The sequence below is a fragment of the Coturnix japonica genome, chromosome 18, assembly GCF_001577835.2.
Source record: "Coturnix japonica isolate 7356 chromosome 18, Coturnix japonica 2.1, whole genome shotgun sequence".
Lineage (NCBI taxonomy): Eukaryota > Metazoa > Chordata > Aves > Galliformes > Phasianidae > Coturnix > Coturnix japonica.
In genome coordinates this window covers 9,500,869-9,519,206 of record NC_029533.1, presented here as the reverse complement: position 1 = coordinate 9,519,206, position 18,338 = coordinate 9,500,869, and the positions used below count along the sequence as shown (strand labels likewise).

General features: G+C 46.5%; 2 protein-coding genes across 9 annotated transcripts in view; both read right to left on the bottom strand.

Moving 5' to 3' along the window:
- LLGL2 (LLGL scribble cell polarity complex component 2) overlaps positions 1-6,141 on the bottom strand; it is a 30,008-nt gene extending 23,867 nt beyond the window's left edge. The window contains 2 exon segments of the mRNA XM_015880285.2: positions 5,190-5,249; positions 6,012-6,141. The gene's annotated coding sequence lies outside the window, so the exon portion shown is untranslated.
- Positions 6,142-7,707: 1,566 nt separating this feature from the next.
- Positions 7,708-16,361, bottom strand: TSEN54 (tRNA splicing endonuclease subunit 54). 8 transcript variants are annotated; one of them, XM_015880286.2, is made up of 11 exons: positions 16,254-16,360; positions 15,973-16,107; positions 15,164-15,227; positions 14,943-15,026; positions 13,680-13,778; positions 13,318-13,370; positions 12,878-12,976; positions 11,131-11,777; positions 10,499-10,559; positions 9,718-9,834; positions 7,708-8,698 (listed from the first exon to the last, which is right to left on the bottom strand). In XM_015880286.2, the coding sequence occupies exons 1-11, from the start codon at positions 16,280-16,282 to the stop codon at positions 8,548-8,550; spliced, it is 1,539 nt and encodes a 512-aa protein (XP_015735772.1). In that variant the 5' UTR covers positions 16,283-16,360; the 3' UTR covers positions 7,708-8,547. The 8 variants fall into 8 exon arrangements, 6 of the variants coding, with proteins under 6 accessions (XP_015735772.1, XP_015735773.1, XP_032304184.1 ...); XR_001558909.2 differs by having other exon boundaries at positions 8,586-8,698; positions 10,473-10,559; XM_015880288.2 differs by having other exon boundaries at positions 8,586-8,698; positions 10,468-10,559; positions 16,254-16,361.
- Positions 16,362-18,338: the final 1,977 nt, after the last annotated feature.

Here is an 18,338-nt window from a genome sequence, read left to right as displayed (position 1 = left end):
CAGTATTTCTTTAATTCGTTGGGCAGGAAATGACAGAAATTTAGCAGCTACTCTGCACGCAACTAACACATGCATGGTGAGAGCCAGAACATTTTAGAAGCAGTGGGAAATGAGTACAGACATCCTACAGTACGCCACGTCAGAAAAGATACATGCACACAAGGCAGGGAGCAAGGGTACTAAGGTAGTGTCACAAGAGGCTGAGAAGGACCAGAATCACTGATGGGACTACCAGAGCAACACAGGGCCTCAGGCCTTAATTCATGCAGAGGTGCTGGATGGGTAACAGAGAATCCAGCTTTCTTGCCCATCAGCACAGAAGCTGGCAAACAGGGTGGCTAGCTCTCTGTGTGCCTACCAATAATTATTAATTCCTAATGGCTAATGACTTAAATCAGCCATCCACTACTGATGGTTTGAATTATTTTTCAAATGGCTTCTAACAAAGCCTTATAAACCCTGAAGAACATACAGGGAAAAAAATTATTACAGAGCACTCCCTACCCAAACCTCTTCAGAAAGTCCCCAAGCTAGAAGCCACGTTGCTTCATTGCCTTTTTACCTGCCTATCCACTCTCTAAAATCTCCAGCCACTTGTACAGTGCTGTCCAGAGCTCACTGGGGAGACTGATGTGCAGTCCGCTCTTCAGAGTACCAGATCATACCAGCTCTAAGAAACAAGCAGCATCACTTAATCCACACAGTCATCTCCTCTCAGCACTGAGAAGGGTGGTTCTTAGCCAGGCATCTGTCTTGGTGAACAGTGTGATTAACAGTAGCTGGAATGAAGAACGTGCACAGAAATGCCTATAGTGGGGAATCCTTTCAAAGAAAGGAAGAAATGCATGATTTACTTGGGAAGTATATCTTCCCACAACAATTTAGCTACCTGAGCTGAAATCTTAGTTTGTACCAGACCATGGGTCTTCTGTAAAGAACTTTCACCACGCGAATGTTCCTGAGAGAAAGAGGGACGTCACACAAGACCGTGTTTGCTGTAAGCTAGCAAAAGCTACAGCACAGTGACAAGCTGCTGTGCTATGCAAGGAGAGCAAATCATCACACCCATGTGTAACACACAGCTTACCCTTAGCCAGACAAGGAAAGTGCCAGAGACGCACCCTTTTCCACTGTCAATCAATATCCCAGACCTGTTAAACTAGGCAAACCTACAGAGAAACTCTGCTAATTATGCTTCTGACTTTAGGAAAGAGACCTCCCTCCTTAGTTGTGACAGCAGAAATAAACTTACAGTCAGCAGCAACATAAAAAGAAGAGCAGGCGCAATTTGAGAGTCACTACTTTGTATTTAACACTCTGCTAGAACGTTTAATCCTGAAATATTAATTGCATCTAGAAGCATGCTGTTTTAACCTGCTTATGCAAGAGATCTAGCATACATGCTCCAGCCCACAACTTGCTCAACTGGCTAAGGAGCATAGTAGTTCATAGAACAAAACAGTAACTCACTTGGAGAAAATGTCATCCTGGCAAGATGATGTGTTCATTACAAGTCAGCTTCCATTGCTTGTACCAGGCATTCATGGCTGACCAAAGAACTATGAGTGTCACAGTATGAGAGGAAATAAAAGGAAAAGTAGCTTTGAGCAATGGCTGGGAAGGAACAGCTAAGAGAAATATGTGAACTGTAGCATAGGTTGTCTAGGTGGAATTACTAGAAATTCACAAGGCTCTTGTCAATGAGAAGAATCTTCTTTTTATACAAAAAATACTTCTTCCAATCTTGGTAAAAACAAAAAAAAATTGCACAGTTGGTAAAATTTTATCTTCCAGATGCACATTTACATATTAGCAGACCAGTTTCTCTCCCACACATCCTTGGTGTCTTACATAAAACTCCAGTTCCATGTGCTCTGCAGTTATCTGCCAGTCAGCATTTACCGTCATATGGTAGCCATTGTGCCTACCAGTAGCTGGACAGGAATTCTCCAGTAGCCTCTGAAGCCATGCCAGGTCTGCATGTTCTTATTTTCCAGGAAAACAATTCTTCAGGCTTTCAAAATTAGCCTCTTAACCAGAAATCATATGCAACATTATCTTCTAAGAAGTATTGAGGTCAGCCTGTTTATAGGCAACAATAGCCCAAGGCTGAGTCAGTCCCAATTTTGCTCATATTGAGTACATGGACACCTGACAGCAAAGCTCAAAGCATGCTGTATATTGAGCTCGTTCAGCTCTGTTAGCATGCTTGGCTAAATGTGGTGAGGTACTCTTCTTCACCCCATTTAATTAGATTCAGCCACAAAACAAATGCTCTTCACTATTTACACAGAAAAGCAAAAAGAGTTGTTAGGGTTAGTATTAACACAAACTGCAATATGATCCTGTTGCCAATAACAGGCTGAGCAGTTAACACGGAAACCAGACTTTATTCTGGCTTCTTTGCTTAGCTCAGTTCACTTGAAACATTGAGATTTACAGCAAGTACACGTGACAGGTCTCATGGCAGACCCATACTCAACAAAAGAAAATGCTTCCTCTTCCTAGGAAAAGCAGTAACCGTTACTCGCTAACCATGTGTTAGCAATCCCACTGCAGAGATCTACATTTTGCTTTGTCTTCATTGCTTCAGCGTGTAGCCATGTGTATTGGTGCACATGCACAGATTGCTGAAACACTGGATTTTCTCAGTCAACAAGGCTGTGAGGGAATCACTTTTTGTAGAAGACTTTTGCAATTTTTGCTCACATCCTATTATGACGGTGAAAGATCCACCCACAAGAGTAAGAGAACTGATACTCTAAATCCTAATCATGCAACCTAATCCAGTCTTACAAGATGAGGAAGGCCAGGTCAGAAGTTTTTCATACACAAACAGTACTGAAGGTGGACATGGACCCAAGTAAAGCCATACCTGTAATAAGTATTTTGTTCAGGGAAGAGAGTTGCAAATTACTGTCTGTTAACCTCCTAGGTGACCTTTACTCAGTTTGAACAGGTCCAACAGCTTTCTCTAAAAGGAATCAAATATCTCAATTACTTTTGGATCTCGCCATGCTTTTAGGCCTCCTGCTTTTTGTTCTTTCCTCCTCCACCACTCTTTCTTGCTTACATATCCTTAATGACAGAAGTTCTACCTGCACATTTGATAATACTTTATAAGCCCTGCTAAAATAAGAGTCCTTATCAAGAAGCTTTGTTTGAACTACAAGCAAACAGTAACCACCACAGCCACATTTAATCTAGGCCTCCCCCTTGCCCCTAGAAATGTTAACAGTAACAAAACAAAGGCTGGAGCAATTACACAGGAAAAAGCTATTCCTTAGTACCAGTTGCACTGGTATTAACAAAATCAGCATTATCTAAATATTAGCAATATTGAGTTTATTGATTCCAGAAAGCCATTAGACTTGCCAGACATTCATTTCTATGAAATTTAGAGTTTTAGATTGAAATCAATGAAATAATCCCTAACATTTATTTAATTGGGCTGTCACTGTGAAATTCATCTCTATGATGTTGCTTGGCTATGACACACTAGCAAGACATATATTGAAGTATAAAATACGAGCCAAGTAGAATAGATAGGGTAAATGAAGGAGTTGGTAGAAAGCTCAGAAGCACAAGATATGCTCTCCTCTCCCCAGAATCAGGCTTCTTCAAGAAGATGCTTTGACAGCATTATTTTTACATCTGAGACCCACACATAAACCTCCCTTGCACAATGTAAGTGCTGATAACTGCTAGCACCCCAGCATTCACAGATTTATAGAAACAGGGAAGTAATCAGATGCAGCTTGCATACATCAGTCAGGCAGCAGAGAGGTAAACTGAAAGATCCTCCTGCAAAAAGGATTTATTTTTGTGAACCCTGAGTTAAATAAGCAACTGAACAGACTGTGCAAGTAGCCATCCTCCCAAAACAGAGAGAACATTAGTAAGAATTGGATGGATTCTCCAAGAATCCTTCTAAAATAACTGAGAAACAAGCATACAAATCAGAGAAGTTTCATGTACTCTCACAGCTTTGTGTTCAGTTACCCAGAGAGCTCCCATCTGCAAAGAATTTACTAACTGTGCAAGTTTCATGTGTCATTATGGCTCCTATTGTGTTTTCCTTGTCATAGGAGCACGACAACATGAAATTGCTGTAGAAGAACAAAGTTATGTTGCACTGAACAACCTAGCTGCACATCACACAAATCTCTTTGTCTACTTTTACTGATAAACATGATTCAGATGGCTTGTAGTTTTGGAATAGCACCTTACATGCCAAACATAGTGGGTCAATAAAGCAAGCCACAAAGTTATTTGTAAAGCAACACAGGAAGATCTAGCAAGAAGAAACTTTCCAATGACAAATTGTTTTTTCCACAGAATTTCTACACAGAAATAAACATTACTTACATAAGTTTAAATCCTCTGACACCTCTCAAGTCAAAATATTGTTGAGGAAGAATACCCACGGCAGCCCCATACGCAGTTCAGCATACTAATTGCAATATTGTACCACAAGGCAACTAGAAGATACAGGTTTATCTGAACAGATTTAACTCCTCCAATAGCTTTCTTTAGTAAGGAGTTGGAGCAAATGCAATCTGTACAAAACCAAGTGAAAAACAATGTTCCTCAGCACAGTCCTACAAAAATGTTTGAGAATTCTTTGTCCGTTTCTGTACCACAAACTGAATGGAACACCTCAAGCTGTACAGCTTGCCTCTGCCCCTCCATCAGCCAAACTTTTTTATTGCCTTTATAAGCAATACATCAGCATGCACAGAGAAGCCTTGGAATGCACCACAGCTTCGCATTCTGCTTGCCAGAAGTCCCAGCTACCCAAATCAAAGGTAAAAGCAGTAGGCAGCCTGCTTTGAGCATAGATTCGCCTGGGACTTGGTACAGAAAGATATTCCAGTTGACTGAAGCAGTCTCAGAGGAACACAAAAAGCAGCTTTCCTATCAAGTAACACACCACAATGCACAATTTTCATTACCCTAGACAAGTTCTCATCGTTATCCTCATAACGCTCTGTGCCCCTGCAGAAATACAGACCCTTGTGTCCACCTCAGCTGCTCTGCTCCAAAGAACACCACCAGGTATAAAAACACAAAGCTTTCCCCAAAGCCAAGGCTAAGCCTCTCCCCCAAGAGACAAGATGTCAGCAACCACTTTGTTCCACTGCAACAACTGCAGGTAACCTGAGACAAAGCCAAACAACTCATCTCACCTTCTAGTCTCGCCTGCTCCACGCTGTTTAGAAGCGGCACGCCCCCTGACCAAACAAGCTCTTTAGGGAGAAAAAAAAACAAAAATACAGAGTAATACAGTCTATATAATGTTGGAAAGATAGTAACAGAACATCCCAAAGCGTGCATGACGATTCTGATTCGTTACTTATCCTCAGAGGAGTTGCAGCAGAAAGAGTGCAGCAAGAGAGGGCTGCAGCCACGTCCCCTCCCGATGCAAGGTGAGGCTCAGGTCTCAGCAGTGGGACGGGGCCGCCCAGGGGTGCACGCAGTGAGGCGGTCGTGGCTCCTGCCGGGGACAGCTTTCCCAGCAGGGCCGGGCACCAGAAACTGCTCAGCCCCAAACCCGCTCACGCTAAGTGCTAGGACAGGAAGTTTGGAGTACCTAAAAAAAATCCCAGAACGTAAAGCTCCCCGACTCCCTGGCAGCACTCCCCAGCTGCACGCTCAGTCCAGAGTAAACACAATAAATCAAACTCGATAAACAAGGGGAAAAAAAAAAACAAAACGAATTGAAAAAACCTACAAACCCAGCGGTGCCTGAACTGCACTGGGCGTGCCGAGCCCGTACCCTCGGCAGAGCAGACTCCCAGGGCAGGGGACGCGTACGCCCAGCACCTGCCGGTCCCGCCGGGAAAGTTCCGGATCAAAGCCCGCAGGGCACCGCGGTACCTGGGTGGGGCCGTAGGCACAGTCCCGGCTACCGGCCCGGCCCGGCCCGGCCCTCCGAGAGACCCCTCCCGCATTCGGACCCCTCGCGGAGACCCGCAGCCCGGTCACGGCAGCCCATCCGCCGCGCTCACCTGCGGGGGGGGAACCTGGGCCGGGCCGGACCGAGCCGCCCTGGCCTCGCTTCGCTCCGCGCTCGCTCCCCCTCCTCCGCGCGGCGGCGGCCTCGCTGGGCACCGCTGGGAGGGGCGCGGCGGGGCGGGGCCTCGATGCCAATAGCGCTCCCGGGGCGGAGCTCCGCCCGTCAGCTCCGCCCCCCAGGGCAGCTCCGCCCGTCAGCTCCGCCCCCCAGGGCAGCTCCGCCCGCCGCTCCTCGGACCTGCGGCCTCTTCCCTCTTCCATCCGCCGCGGGCGCAGCTCATTCATTCTCGGCCGTAGCTCATTCATTCTCGGCCGTAGCTCATTCATTCTCGGCCCGCCTCCAGCCAATCGCAAAGCAGCTGCTACAGCCGCCGCCGTTCACGAGCGGCGCCTCCCGTGGGCTCAGGTCGGGGAGGACGCGTGTGCGGCGAGGAGCTGGTCAGGGTCGGGACGGCCGGTTCTCGCGCTGCGTGCGGCCCCTCTTCTCTCTGCTCGGTTTATCAGCCAGCTCTGCACGGGGCGGCGACACAGCACAAAGCCAGGGAAGACTCCAAGCCACAATGAGCTGCAAAAATGAAAGGGATGGGAAGACCGAACAGGAATTCGAAGCCTTAGCCAGATAGGGCAGCAGAACTGCTGCTGTCTTGTTACGCAGCTCTGCTGCTGACTGTCTCGTGTTGCAGTAGCACTGGGAAGTCCGCATCCGTGAAAAGTTTGATAAGGGCCCACAGTCACTATTTCAACCCAGCTTCCAAAGGTGAAGGTTTTAAATTAAACTACTTGCTTCCATTATCACCTTGCAACATCCTGTCAATCCAAAATAAAGCAGTGGTATCAGTCTGCATCATAATCCCAACCCAGCAAAGGCACTGCCAGATGTTGTGGTGCTGAGCAAGGCAGACAGTTTCTCAATCCTCCCTGCAGTGATTATTAAGTTGTATTGTTTTGTGCTGAATCAGGCAGTCTCTCCCTAGTGAAACTCACTAAGTGGCTCTTGTAAAGTACCTCAATGCAATTCCACTCCGGCATAACAGGATGAGACTGACTGAAATCCACATGAATGAGTTTAACCTAATTCCAGGACGAACAAGAGCCCTATAGGTCAGACTGGAACTCTTCTCTGTCTGTTCTTAGAAATTCTCTTCCCACTGCCTTTAATCTGCAAAACAGTCTGGGTGAATGCTGAAGGCACAGACTGGAACTGCCAACAGCCCCAGCTTCTAAGGAGGACAACCAAAGCAAAGGCACAGGCTCCAGGCAGAGAAGAGGAGGAGTTTGTGTAGGATGAACTGTCATACCCTTACCTTAGCAAAGTCCTGCTGAATTCCAGCATCTGGTAACATGAGTATGTGAATGATACAGGAACAAGCACAGTGCTTGCAGCAGACTGCTGCCACTTTGGGCTACAATACTTCTGGCTACGCAGGAGAAAGATCACAAGGTGCTGTGTGCCAACAGGAACTGCACGGGGAAGCAGGCTCCTCCAGGCTCTGAGTAACACTGCCCTCCTAGGAACAAGGAAGTAGGATCCAAACACAGGCATGTGAGTTACACAGACACATGGTTACAGGACTGTGAGCAGGCATTCACCCAATGCTGCTACTAGGGGCCCAGCAGTTTCCCCAAAGTGTCTCTCTGTGTAACTCACAAATATTTTGGGGGAAGCTAAGAATCAGACTGAGAAACTTGCACTGTTGGAAAAGGTTCTTTATTGCTTAAACTTCTCCCCACCTCCAAAAGGAACTAAAAAAATATCATGTAAGATACATCTATAGAACAGCTGCTATTACACTTCTAAAGAACCTAGATACTGAACACGGCTGAGCTCAGTACCCACTGAACAGACTTTATGGCACCTACACTGATGCTTTTGCATAGAGGCTAACACAGATTTGGTACCTGGATATGATGGGGGAAGGCTCACACGATAAGGCCTTGAAAGCAATGACATCCTTGGTTTGGAGCACAACAGTCACAGGCCTGGAAGGCTCAGGAAGCACCTTTTATCAGGGTGGCTGAGTTTTATGTCCGTTTCATTTTCAACTACTGGGTAAGATTCTAATCTGTTGGAGCAGCTGAATGACAGGCTCAGGACACCATCACAGATCTGATCAGCTTCTTCTGCCCTTGGCTGATGTCAGTGACTTCAGCTGGCCTAGTATGGTGGTTCCTAGAATATGACAAGGGTTTTACAGCAGTAGAGTGCTTTTTTAATGGTCCACAGATCAGTCATGACACAGGAAAGGTAAACTAGTGGTCCAGAAGATGAGAAAGCTGGAAAACCAATACATTCAAGAACAAAGCAGTGCATTCTCCAGTCCAGATACGCCCAACTAGGCCACCGTTTTCAGTACATTTTGCTGTCATGCATGAGCCATCTCCCTTTTGGGTGAAACCTCTAACAACGCCATCCAAAGTTCTACCTGGTTACCACAGGCTCTATTTTTTGTAATATTCCATTAATCAAGAAAGCAAATCCTGAGTGAATCCTTCCTTCACCCCACATCATTTAAGTAAATGTCTTGAACTTCAGTAATTAACATCATCTGGCAGCTTGAATTCCTTTAGTGAGTAGAAGGCAATTTCTCCATGGTCCACTAGAGCAAAGACCACTGGAACATCCCCACTCTGATACGTAACCTGCTTCAAAGCCCGAAGGGATGGGATCTGCTCATCAAAGCTGCAGAGAGAAAAACAGCCCATTGCTCTCATAGCAAGAATATATAAACAAATTTGTCCTGGTCAGCAAAAAACAGCTCCATGTGGTCTTAGGAGTTGTTAGTAAACCTCTCCATCCTTTTCAAACCAAGCAGGAAGCTGCCAATCTCCAAAAAGCATGTTGTAAGTCAGGAACTGGAAGCTGTCAAATACTTTGCCAAAAACAAAAGCATCTGCACAGTTCTCCACGCTGTGCCTATAAGATGCAGCTCACAGGGCTGCTGACAAGTTGCCAACCCAATGCAATCTTAACACCTTTGTGCTTGGAAGATCTTTATGCTACTCAAATCAACACCTGACTCGTTTTTCCCTCCTTTTAATTCTGTAGTTTGCTCATGGATGGAAGTGTTTATGCAGCAAGGATCATCCCACTTGCCAATGACAGTCTTTTGTCAAACTGCACTACTGCCTTCCTTCCTCTGTTTACTACAGCTGCAGAGTGGAAGAGAGACAGTTTTAATATGCCAAAATTAGGGTATTAGGCTGGGGACATAACTTTGTACTTACCTACAGAATTTAAGTAGTACATTCTGTATCCAGCAAGAAAGGGAAACACCTATCTTCTGTCTGTATTGATTTTAAAGTTACATTTGGCAGACTAAAATATTAATCTCATAGCCATGAGTTTGCCACAAGCTCTGGCGAAGTGCATTGCTGCAGAAAGCCACAAGGAACAGCAGCGAAGATTCAGCTTCCTTAGAAAACTGATCTAGCTCTATGCAAGTTTCACACACACTACTTACATAACTGTGGCTTCTTATTCCTGACTCCAGTAACAGAGAAAGTAACAAATAGATGACCAAGTACAGTGGGTTGGTTGAGTGCAAGAACTGCACTAAAAAACAATCAACAAACTTGGGTAGGACCATCTTCCTAAGGGAGGCATTTTGATGAACTGTAAAGCTCACAAGATCCTGGGTTATTCACAGATCATTAGGACTTACTGCAAACTTCAAATCACAGCATAAGACCCACAGATACCTTTGAACACACATCCTGACATATGGCTTCCCAGGATTTGTCTTCTTAAACTTGGCCACAGCATCTGCTTGATATACGTTGAAGTCTATCTTGATACTCTCCAAGTCCTCTTGTAGCCTACAGGAGAGGGAAAATACGCACATACCTAAGGATCTGAAGCACTGCAGGGTAGACAGGCTGCAGATAAAAGAACAAACAAAAGCTCTAGAAGCGTAGCTAGTTTGAGCCCTTTGAAAGGCTTCTCTTCTCAAGGGACTGAACCTGGGGCTGTTATAGTTACTTTCTAGATCTTCCACTTTCTGTAATCAGATCAGAGCAAGCTGCCACTTGCCTCTCATTGCAATCCCTTGCAAAAGGTACCATAAGCAGATACAGAAGCAAAGCACTGCTTCATCCTACTAAGACAAGACACAACCAATCAACTCTTTGAGGCAGGAGCAGAACCAGAAATCCCAGGGCCTAGGCTTTACCACTCTTGCAACAGGCATGGCAACACATTCCATAGATAAGTTACAGGTAAAACCCAACCAAACCTCTTGAGATCACCTGGCTGGCATGCAAAAAGGGAACAGTAAAACAAGAACAACCGCAGCATGAAATGCCCTACCTCTGTTACTGCAGCCCTGTCCATAGAAATGCCAGCCACTCACTACAGATGCAACAGAATCCCAGATAGCTCCTAAGCTGCTGCTGCGAGCATCTCACAGACCTCACAAGCAGGGACAGTCACAAGACAGCCCAGCCACACACCTTACCAGCTATGAGCTGGCTGGCTACTAACCAGGAGGCTCCATCCAGTATGTGGGAGGGCTGCAGCACACTGATCTGTTGGCGGACTGCAGCTGGAAGGAGGAAGAACAGGAACGAATCAGACCAGCTACATCTGTCCCAGGGCAATCCAAGCACTCCACCGCCACCCACTCACAAAAGTCTTCCTCCTCCAACAATAGCTGGCAGCACTGTCACCAGAGTCACCACGGGATACTTCAAAAGACTTCCTCATCTTCTCCCAGCATGCAGCCCTGAACATCCTGCAAGTGCTTTGCAATTTGCTGGCCCTGACTGCCTAATAGCCTAGCACAAAGGACTGAAATACAGCAAGATATGGAGAATGGATTAGAAGACCTCCCAAGGCCCTGTCATCCTGGCATTTGAGTGGGCTCTAGAGAATTACAGAAAGAGACAGAAAGGCAAGAAAACAAGCTTTCTTCCCTCTCCCCTACCCATGCTCAGCTCATCTGTGCCTACTTTGCCTAGTCCTTCAAAATGAGATTTTTCTTCTCAAGACACTACACCCCTAAACTGATATTACGTCTCCAGGTCATCCCTTTTGCTGCTGCATAAATGAGCCTTTCACAGAGCTGGTGCAGGGTGAGAGTATCCATGCCCTTGGTAGTCTCTCATAGCCCCTACCTAATGAGGTAGCTTCCTCTGGCTGCAGAAGTGGTGTGACAGCTTGGTCCCACAGATGTGGTGGTCGTATCCAAACTTTCTGTTGGCTCCTCCATCTCAAGAGAGCTTTGTATTCCTGCCAATTGATGCAGCACCTGACCTCCCTGTCAGCATTGATACTGCTTTTGTACTTGCTTCCCTTTTCCTGCTGCTCCCTTTCCTTCTGTGACAGCTTCTCCTGTTTTTGATTGATGCGTCTGCACCAGGATGCTGCATCAACTTCCCTCCCTGGCACATTTTCTGGCAGAAGCTTGCTGTCAGGTGAGGGCAGATGTATACATGGCTGATCTGGGGCCACATTTGGCAAGAAGATTGTGGTAAAATCCCAGCGTGGCACACGGGTTCCAGTGCTGCTTGCCTTCTGGTCTCCAGCTACCAGACTCCAGGAGGAGCTTGGGATGTTCTTTCGTCCTGCATCAAGAGGAACTGAGTTTGATGTGACAGACTGCTCCTCTCCATTGTCAGTATCCAATTCCTTCAGCTGCTCTGACAATGGCTTCTCATCCAAGGGAACACAGCTGAATTCTCCACAGTCATCTCTACCTTTTTCACGGGTCCCTTCAGCTTTTGGAAGGTCCTCAGATACCTTATGTTTCTTCTCACATGATCTGAAGACAGAAACAGCAACATAAAAACCAGAAAGGGTTAGTGGTGATATATGATTCCCTTTAAATCCTGCTTTCTACAATGGAATAGCAAGAACGCTATCTGCCGTGTCTGAAGGAAGGATGGCAAGGGTGTCAGGACCTTCCAGACAGGTCTAGCAAACCCCTGACTACAACCTCATGTGTGGAAGGAAGGCATATGCTTAAGAGAAGAAGAAAAAAAAAAAAAAAAACCACAATCAAACAGGCCAAAACCAAACAGAGAATGCCAAAAGTAGAATAATCTCAGCAGCCCTACAAGGGGTTTGACTTCAACATTCAACAGAATCTCAGTCTTGATTTGTACACATGGTCTCAACCCACCCTGCAGCCTCCAAACATCCTGGATGCTGAGCCACACACTTCCACGCAAATGCTATGGACATCAGTTGAACTGAGCAGGCCTCAGATATCAGCACTACAAGGCACAAACCTTCCTGCCAGTATCTCTTACTGGTGCCTAGCACCAGTCCCCGGACTACAGAAAAGATGGAACAGCTCTGAAACAAACATTTTTATCTCCCAGCTCCAAAAACTTCACAGCTCCTTGGGCATCTATTTATTTAGTAACAGGAAGGAACCAGCAGATCAGCGTCTTCCTCCCTACATTTTTAAAAGATGACGCCACCTACTGGAAACTTTCATGATTATAATAGCAAAATTAGTCGTCATGTTTGTTAGCTTCTGCTTGCATTTTTGACAAATTCTAGAGCTATATACAAGGATCACAACCCAACTATGCCCTTTGCTGTGCATTCATAACATGCAAACTTCATCAAGGCAGTGTTAAAAAGTGCAAAATGGACAATGTTGTGTCTGCTCCTTCTGAAAAAGAGGGAGAGAAAACATCTGCCACATTTCTTCTGCACTGATCTTCACTTCCATTTTGACATCACTCCATTTGGGAAGCTTAGTGGAAGACATACAAATGTGACACAAGAGTGTACTACAAAAGGTTCGCAAATAGCACCGCAGTGCTTAGGAATATCACCACACAAAGCAGCTGATCCTAAGCCAGCAGGGCCTGGGAGAGCATGGATGGCAGCTCTGGGACAAATCCTTACCCAGGGCTGGAACTCCTCCTCTTTTTGTGATGGTGTTTCCCAGAGCTCTTGCAATGGCTTTCCAGGTTTAGTTGTCTCTCATAAGGAGACGGGACAGTGCTGCAAGGAGACACCAACAGAGATTGAGAGCATGGCAGGTTAGAGAAAATATTCTTCTGCTCAATCCCCAAAAAACAGCAGCAACAAACTTTTCTTCCAGGAAAAAGAAACCCACAAGAATGACTGAAGCCATCCTAAATTCACATCGCACTTCATATTAGCAGTAACCTCCACATGAGGAAAGAGTCAGAAAGGGCAGTGTGCCACTTTTAGCCTTTAATCCTCCCAAGACACACAACACAGGGTTAAAGTCCTCTGCTGTTCCATGAGTGCCACAGGGTAGGCACAAGGCTGCTCAAGGTCTTCAGAGAGGAGAAAGCAACATGGAAAGAGCTGATTACCTGGGGCTGAATCTCAGTACAATATAGCCCAGTTGCTTCAAGTGGCTGAACACCTTGGAGTGAAGGAAAACAAGAAGGTTAAGTGTCTGCCCCAACACCAAAGAATCTTCCTCAGTTCTGCTGCAATTTTATAAACACTGTACTGCATGGGCAGAGGAAAAAAACTCTAATGTTAGGAGCTAGAGCAAAGATAGGGAAATAGGGAATAATTATCTAGAAAAAGATAAGTGGGGGTGGTGGTAGTAGGGAAACTCAGAACAACTCTACTTCCCTTCCTGTCTACCCTGTCCCTGGGAAAGGTCATGTTGCAAAGGCTGGGCTTGGCTTCCTGCTTTCATCCTCTGCTGAAGCTCCCAACACACCTGGTAACGTAGCAGGTTCATCACCTCCTGGGACAGCAGAATTTCATAGGCTTCCTGGACTGACATAATCATGTCTTTGTAAAAGAGCTGAAGAGAGCCCTGCGGAGATAAAGACTGATGTTTAGAGGATCACAGGGAACAAATCTATGCAAGGTCATAACAGCATCTTGTCAGTGGGTCCCAATAGCTGGACCCAGCACCATCCTTGCCTTTTCAAGCACTTCCTGGATTCCTACATACAGTCCCTCCTCAACACTATGGTTTTAGCAGTGAGGTAAGATGTTTTTATCCAAAGCTGCCAGCTTCTGTCCCAGCACTACCCCTTAATACTACTGCATCTGCTCAACTGTTGAAATATAATTGTTTTGGGAGATAATTCCCTTTAATTTTGATCATCTCAGTAATCTAGTACACAGCACAGCCACAAAACATTTAGTACTAGCAACATGGAGAGAGCTGAGAAAGGGGAACTGAAGGCATCTTCAGATACTACCAGCTGGTGGCTCCTTAAACATTTACAGCCTCAGACCCAGAGATAAATTTCACCAGGCAATAGCAATTAATCTCCAGAGGCTATACCTCTTTTTCCAAAAACAAGCAAACAAAAAACACACAGATGGTCTTCTCTGCTTCTGGGGATGGGCTCTGTACTTAACAAATGATTAAGTATTACTGAGGGGTTTTTTTGTTTGTTTGTTTGTTTTTTAAAATCTATTGTCGAACTGCAAAAGGCAAAGAATATCCAGCTACTGCAATAAAGACTTAATATTACTAGATACCCATGAATCTAATTAAAGGCAAAAAAGCTCCCCTTTAGATTGGTGCACCTATGCCACTGGTAACAACTGTCTGTGAAGAGAAAACCCAGAGTTATTACTACTTTACTAACAGTAACACAAATAATCCAGACACTTTTCCAATATCTACCATCACATCTGATATATAGTGGGATAAAGACAATACCAGTTGGATAAATTGGCTACTGGTTCAATTGACACATCCTATCAACAGCACAAAGACTGCTTTCGAATGCAACAGATAAACCCATGGCCTGGAAACCAACAATGCCATCAGCAAACAGGCTAAGAGACAACACCTTGGGAATCAGTCATTTATCAACTGCTCAGTTTGCAGCAACAACCAACACACGTCAATTGACTTTAGACGTGAATCAAAAGGGAGGTAAACATCCAGCTACTACAGCTCCCTCAGTCATTCATGAAAAGCCCAGTGCTCCCATCCATGTGTAGGTAGCCTACTTACACACTCCAGCAAGTACAGAGCCTCCTCAGGCAGTAGACACTGTTTGCCACACTGTGAGAATCCCATAGTGTGCCAGAACTTCCCCTGCAACAGAAGCACAAACCTGTGATGGATTATGGCTGTTCACTGCTGACAACCAGGCTCTCTCCCATTTCAAGAAGCAAAACAAGGAGTTGCCAGCAGGAGATGATGGTACTGAGTACACTCTGCAGCAGACTCACCGCAGGGGACTCCAGCTCCACAATGCCCTGTTCTGGCTTCCACACGGCTTTCACCAGATTCCCCCTGAGAAGGTTAAAAATTAGGGTTTCTTTGTTACCAGCATGTTTTACAATCAGCCATGATTAACTCCTATTCTAGCAATTTAACAAGGTTAAACAACAGCAAACCTTCAGGCAGTACTTTTACAATGTAAAGCCTGAGAAAGCTGCTATTCTCTGCATCCAGCAGTACCAGGTGAGGATTTTTATCATCACACGCTAGTTAAGAGCACCTCCAGGCATCACCCAAATGTCAGTCCATACTGCAGCATGCTGCTGGAGATACAACTATATGCTTAGTACCTCAATTTCCCTGTGTCAATGGCTGTTATATGAAAGGAACCTTAACCTTTCCAACCTCCCTTCCATTCTGAGAGCCTCCATTGCTGCTCCAGACACATGTTTACAGATATGCAGTGGAAGGCAACAACGCACTCCGCCTTGCCTGAAAGCCACCACCCTGAAAGCCTGTGCATCTTTATGCAAAGGGCTTCTACCACTTAGCAATAACAGGAAAACTGTTAGCACACAACTGGTGGAGAAGCGACAAACAGCTGAGGAAAGCTCCCAAGAAACCACGATTTCCAGAGTACAGCAGAAACCACCAGAACTGATGCAGCATAAGGAGCTCCGAGCGATGCCTGCACTGCAGCACCACCAGCACGCAGCCTGCAGGCCCACCCGGCCGCACCAAGGGGCTGTGCGGGCCCATCCAAGCCGGCTACGCCCCCACTGCCGCTGGGACCCAAGCTCTGGGCGCAGACACTTACGGCCGTTCCACACGCTCCTCAGCCAGCTGCTGCCGCTGCTCCTCCAAACACACCCGCAGCCGCTCGGCCTGCTCGGCTGAGCCGTCGGGCACCAGCTCCTTCTGCCCGCAGGAGCGCCGAGGGGCCCTATTCCGCCTGCAGGGAAGGAGGGAAGCGGTAAGAGCACAGCAGCGCCAAACCAAGCACAACCGCTGCCACTAAACCATCAACTTCACCGCTCCCATCTCCACCTCAGCCGTCAGAGCCGCCCTTTTAAGTCTCCCACCCTCCCTGCCCTTCACCTCGGGTGCCGCGAACAGCCCGACTCCATCGCCGCTCAACACGGGACGCCCCAGCGCCGGCGGAGCGCTATGAGAGCCTCGCGCGCCCCCTGGCGGCTCGGAGGGCGCAGGGAGCCGGGAGCAGGAGCCCGGCGGGGCGGGGCAGCCGGTCGCCGTCGGTGTTCATGGAGCTGTACGTGAAATGAGCAGAAAAACAGCTGGGAAAGATGATGGGTCGTTAAAGACTGGGACATCGCTAACTAATAACCTCGGAAATGTAGCTGAATTTCAATAAACTCAGATGGTGAGAAAAAAAGATAAAAATGCGCCTCCTTCCACCTCATTATCGTGGGCATCACAGTTGCTGTAGGGCCACCCAGAACCGTCTGGAAGTGCCTGCAATCCTCCAGAACTGGCTGGGAGCCTCTGGAATGCTCTGGAACCTTCCAGAACAACCCACAACTGTCCAGAATGGGCCAGAACTCCTCTGGAACAATCTGGAATAATGTGAAACAAGTGGATGGGGAACAACCTGAACTTATGTGGCTTGTCTCCCACTAGTGAGTCTGTTGAATGAAATTTGTTCAATTAGCAACCAGGGAGGACTGATAAAACACTATTAGTCGGATTCCAACCCTATGCTAAGGGCCAGTGAGTCACCTCTTCCCACCTGGCAGAACATGCCTGCTCTCCGTCTTGGTTACCCAGCTGTCATGGGCCAGTTTAGCTGTATAGAAGGTTCAGGTGGCAATCAGTTTTGGGGGAAGGATGTCACTAACCTGCTATCTGGCATGGCTTAGGGACCTCAATTCCAGCTTACCCTTAGGGCTGCAACAGTGGGGAAGGCAGGATTAGATTTTATTGCTGTATGTTCAGAGTTTGAAAGTGGGTGAAGGGCAAATGAAGGCAATGACAGATCCTTTATTTGAGAAATAGGTGCTATAGAAAAAGGCACCAAAAGGAATTAACTCACTCCTCCCAGTAACAGCTTGGAGAAAGGGACAAGTTGAAGAATGTGACCCTTCCAGTTCGTATAGTCAAACTGCAGCGGAGAAAAGGGGCGGGAGGAAGGGGGGACCCCACGCAGACTCAGATTGCATGGAAGCAGGGTGGTTCCAGACCTCCCCCTTCTGCTCCAGGTACTCATGTACTCTTGTAGCTCACTCACTGATTTAGGCTGTGACCCTAGAATTCCACTACAGTGGGGATGAGGATAGTGGAAATGGGGAAACTGATGAGGCTGAGCCAGGGAGTGAACCCTGCAAGCACAGCCAAAGTTGATATCTGTTGATAGCTCAGGAGGTAGAAGTAAATAAGGTGGGCAGTCAGTATGCCACTTGTGTGAATTGATCACAAGCACAACTGTGACATGAGTTTCAGTACTGCGTCAATTCTCTGCTTTTCTCACTGTGCTTTTCACACAGACTGCAGCAGTCCTTCAAGCTGCCTATCTGCACGAGGAGCTGTATTGTTGTTGTTTTTTCTATTAAGTAGAGCAATGCTTTGTTTCCTATCTCTGTAATTAGCAATAAAGGCACTGGGATGGAGGCAGGGGGTGCTGTGCAACAATTATGAACAGGAGAATGGACAAAGGCGTAAGTCTGCATACATATCAGAACAATGATAGACTCTGAGTTAACAGAATCTGCTTTGAAATACAGGGCATTTGGTGCCAACCAAATACATTTGGTGCCAACCATGCCAAAATAGCATCCAGGAGAAATTTCTGGCTTGTGGTGGTGCTGAGTTCTGGGGCAAGTTGCCAGGTGAGCTGGGACTGGATGTGGCCAGACTTGGTGGCACTTGTATGAGAGGATGGTAATGGTGGGATCTTGTGTCTGTTTGGGATGTTTGGGCTCGTAACCCGCAGCCTATGTGGAAACCTTTTATTAGAGCAACTTGGATACTGATGGCTCTTCATCTGGAAAGGCTTTTGTCCTCTCTCATAAATGTGAAGAAAATCCCAGTGATTAACCCCCATCCTCCTGAGTCATGCTTCTCTGATATCAGGTCTTATCTATGTGAGGATTTCACCCTGGGAAGGTGACAGTGTGTTGTGCCTTTACTTCCATATGATGAGGTCTGGAAAAGGCCTTCCACACAAAG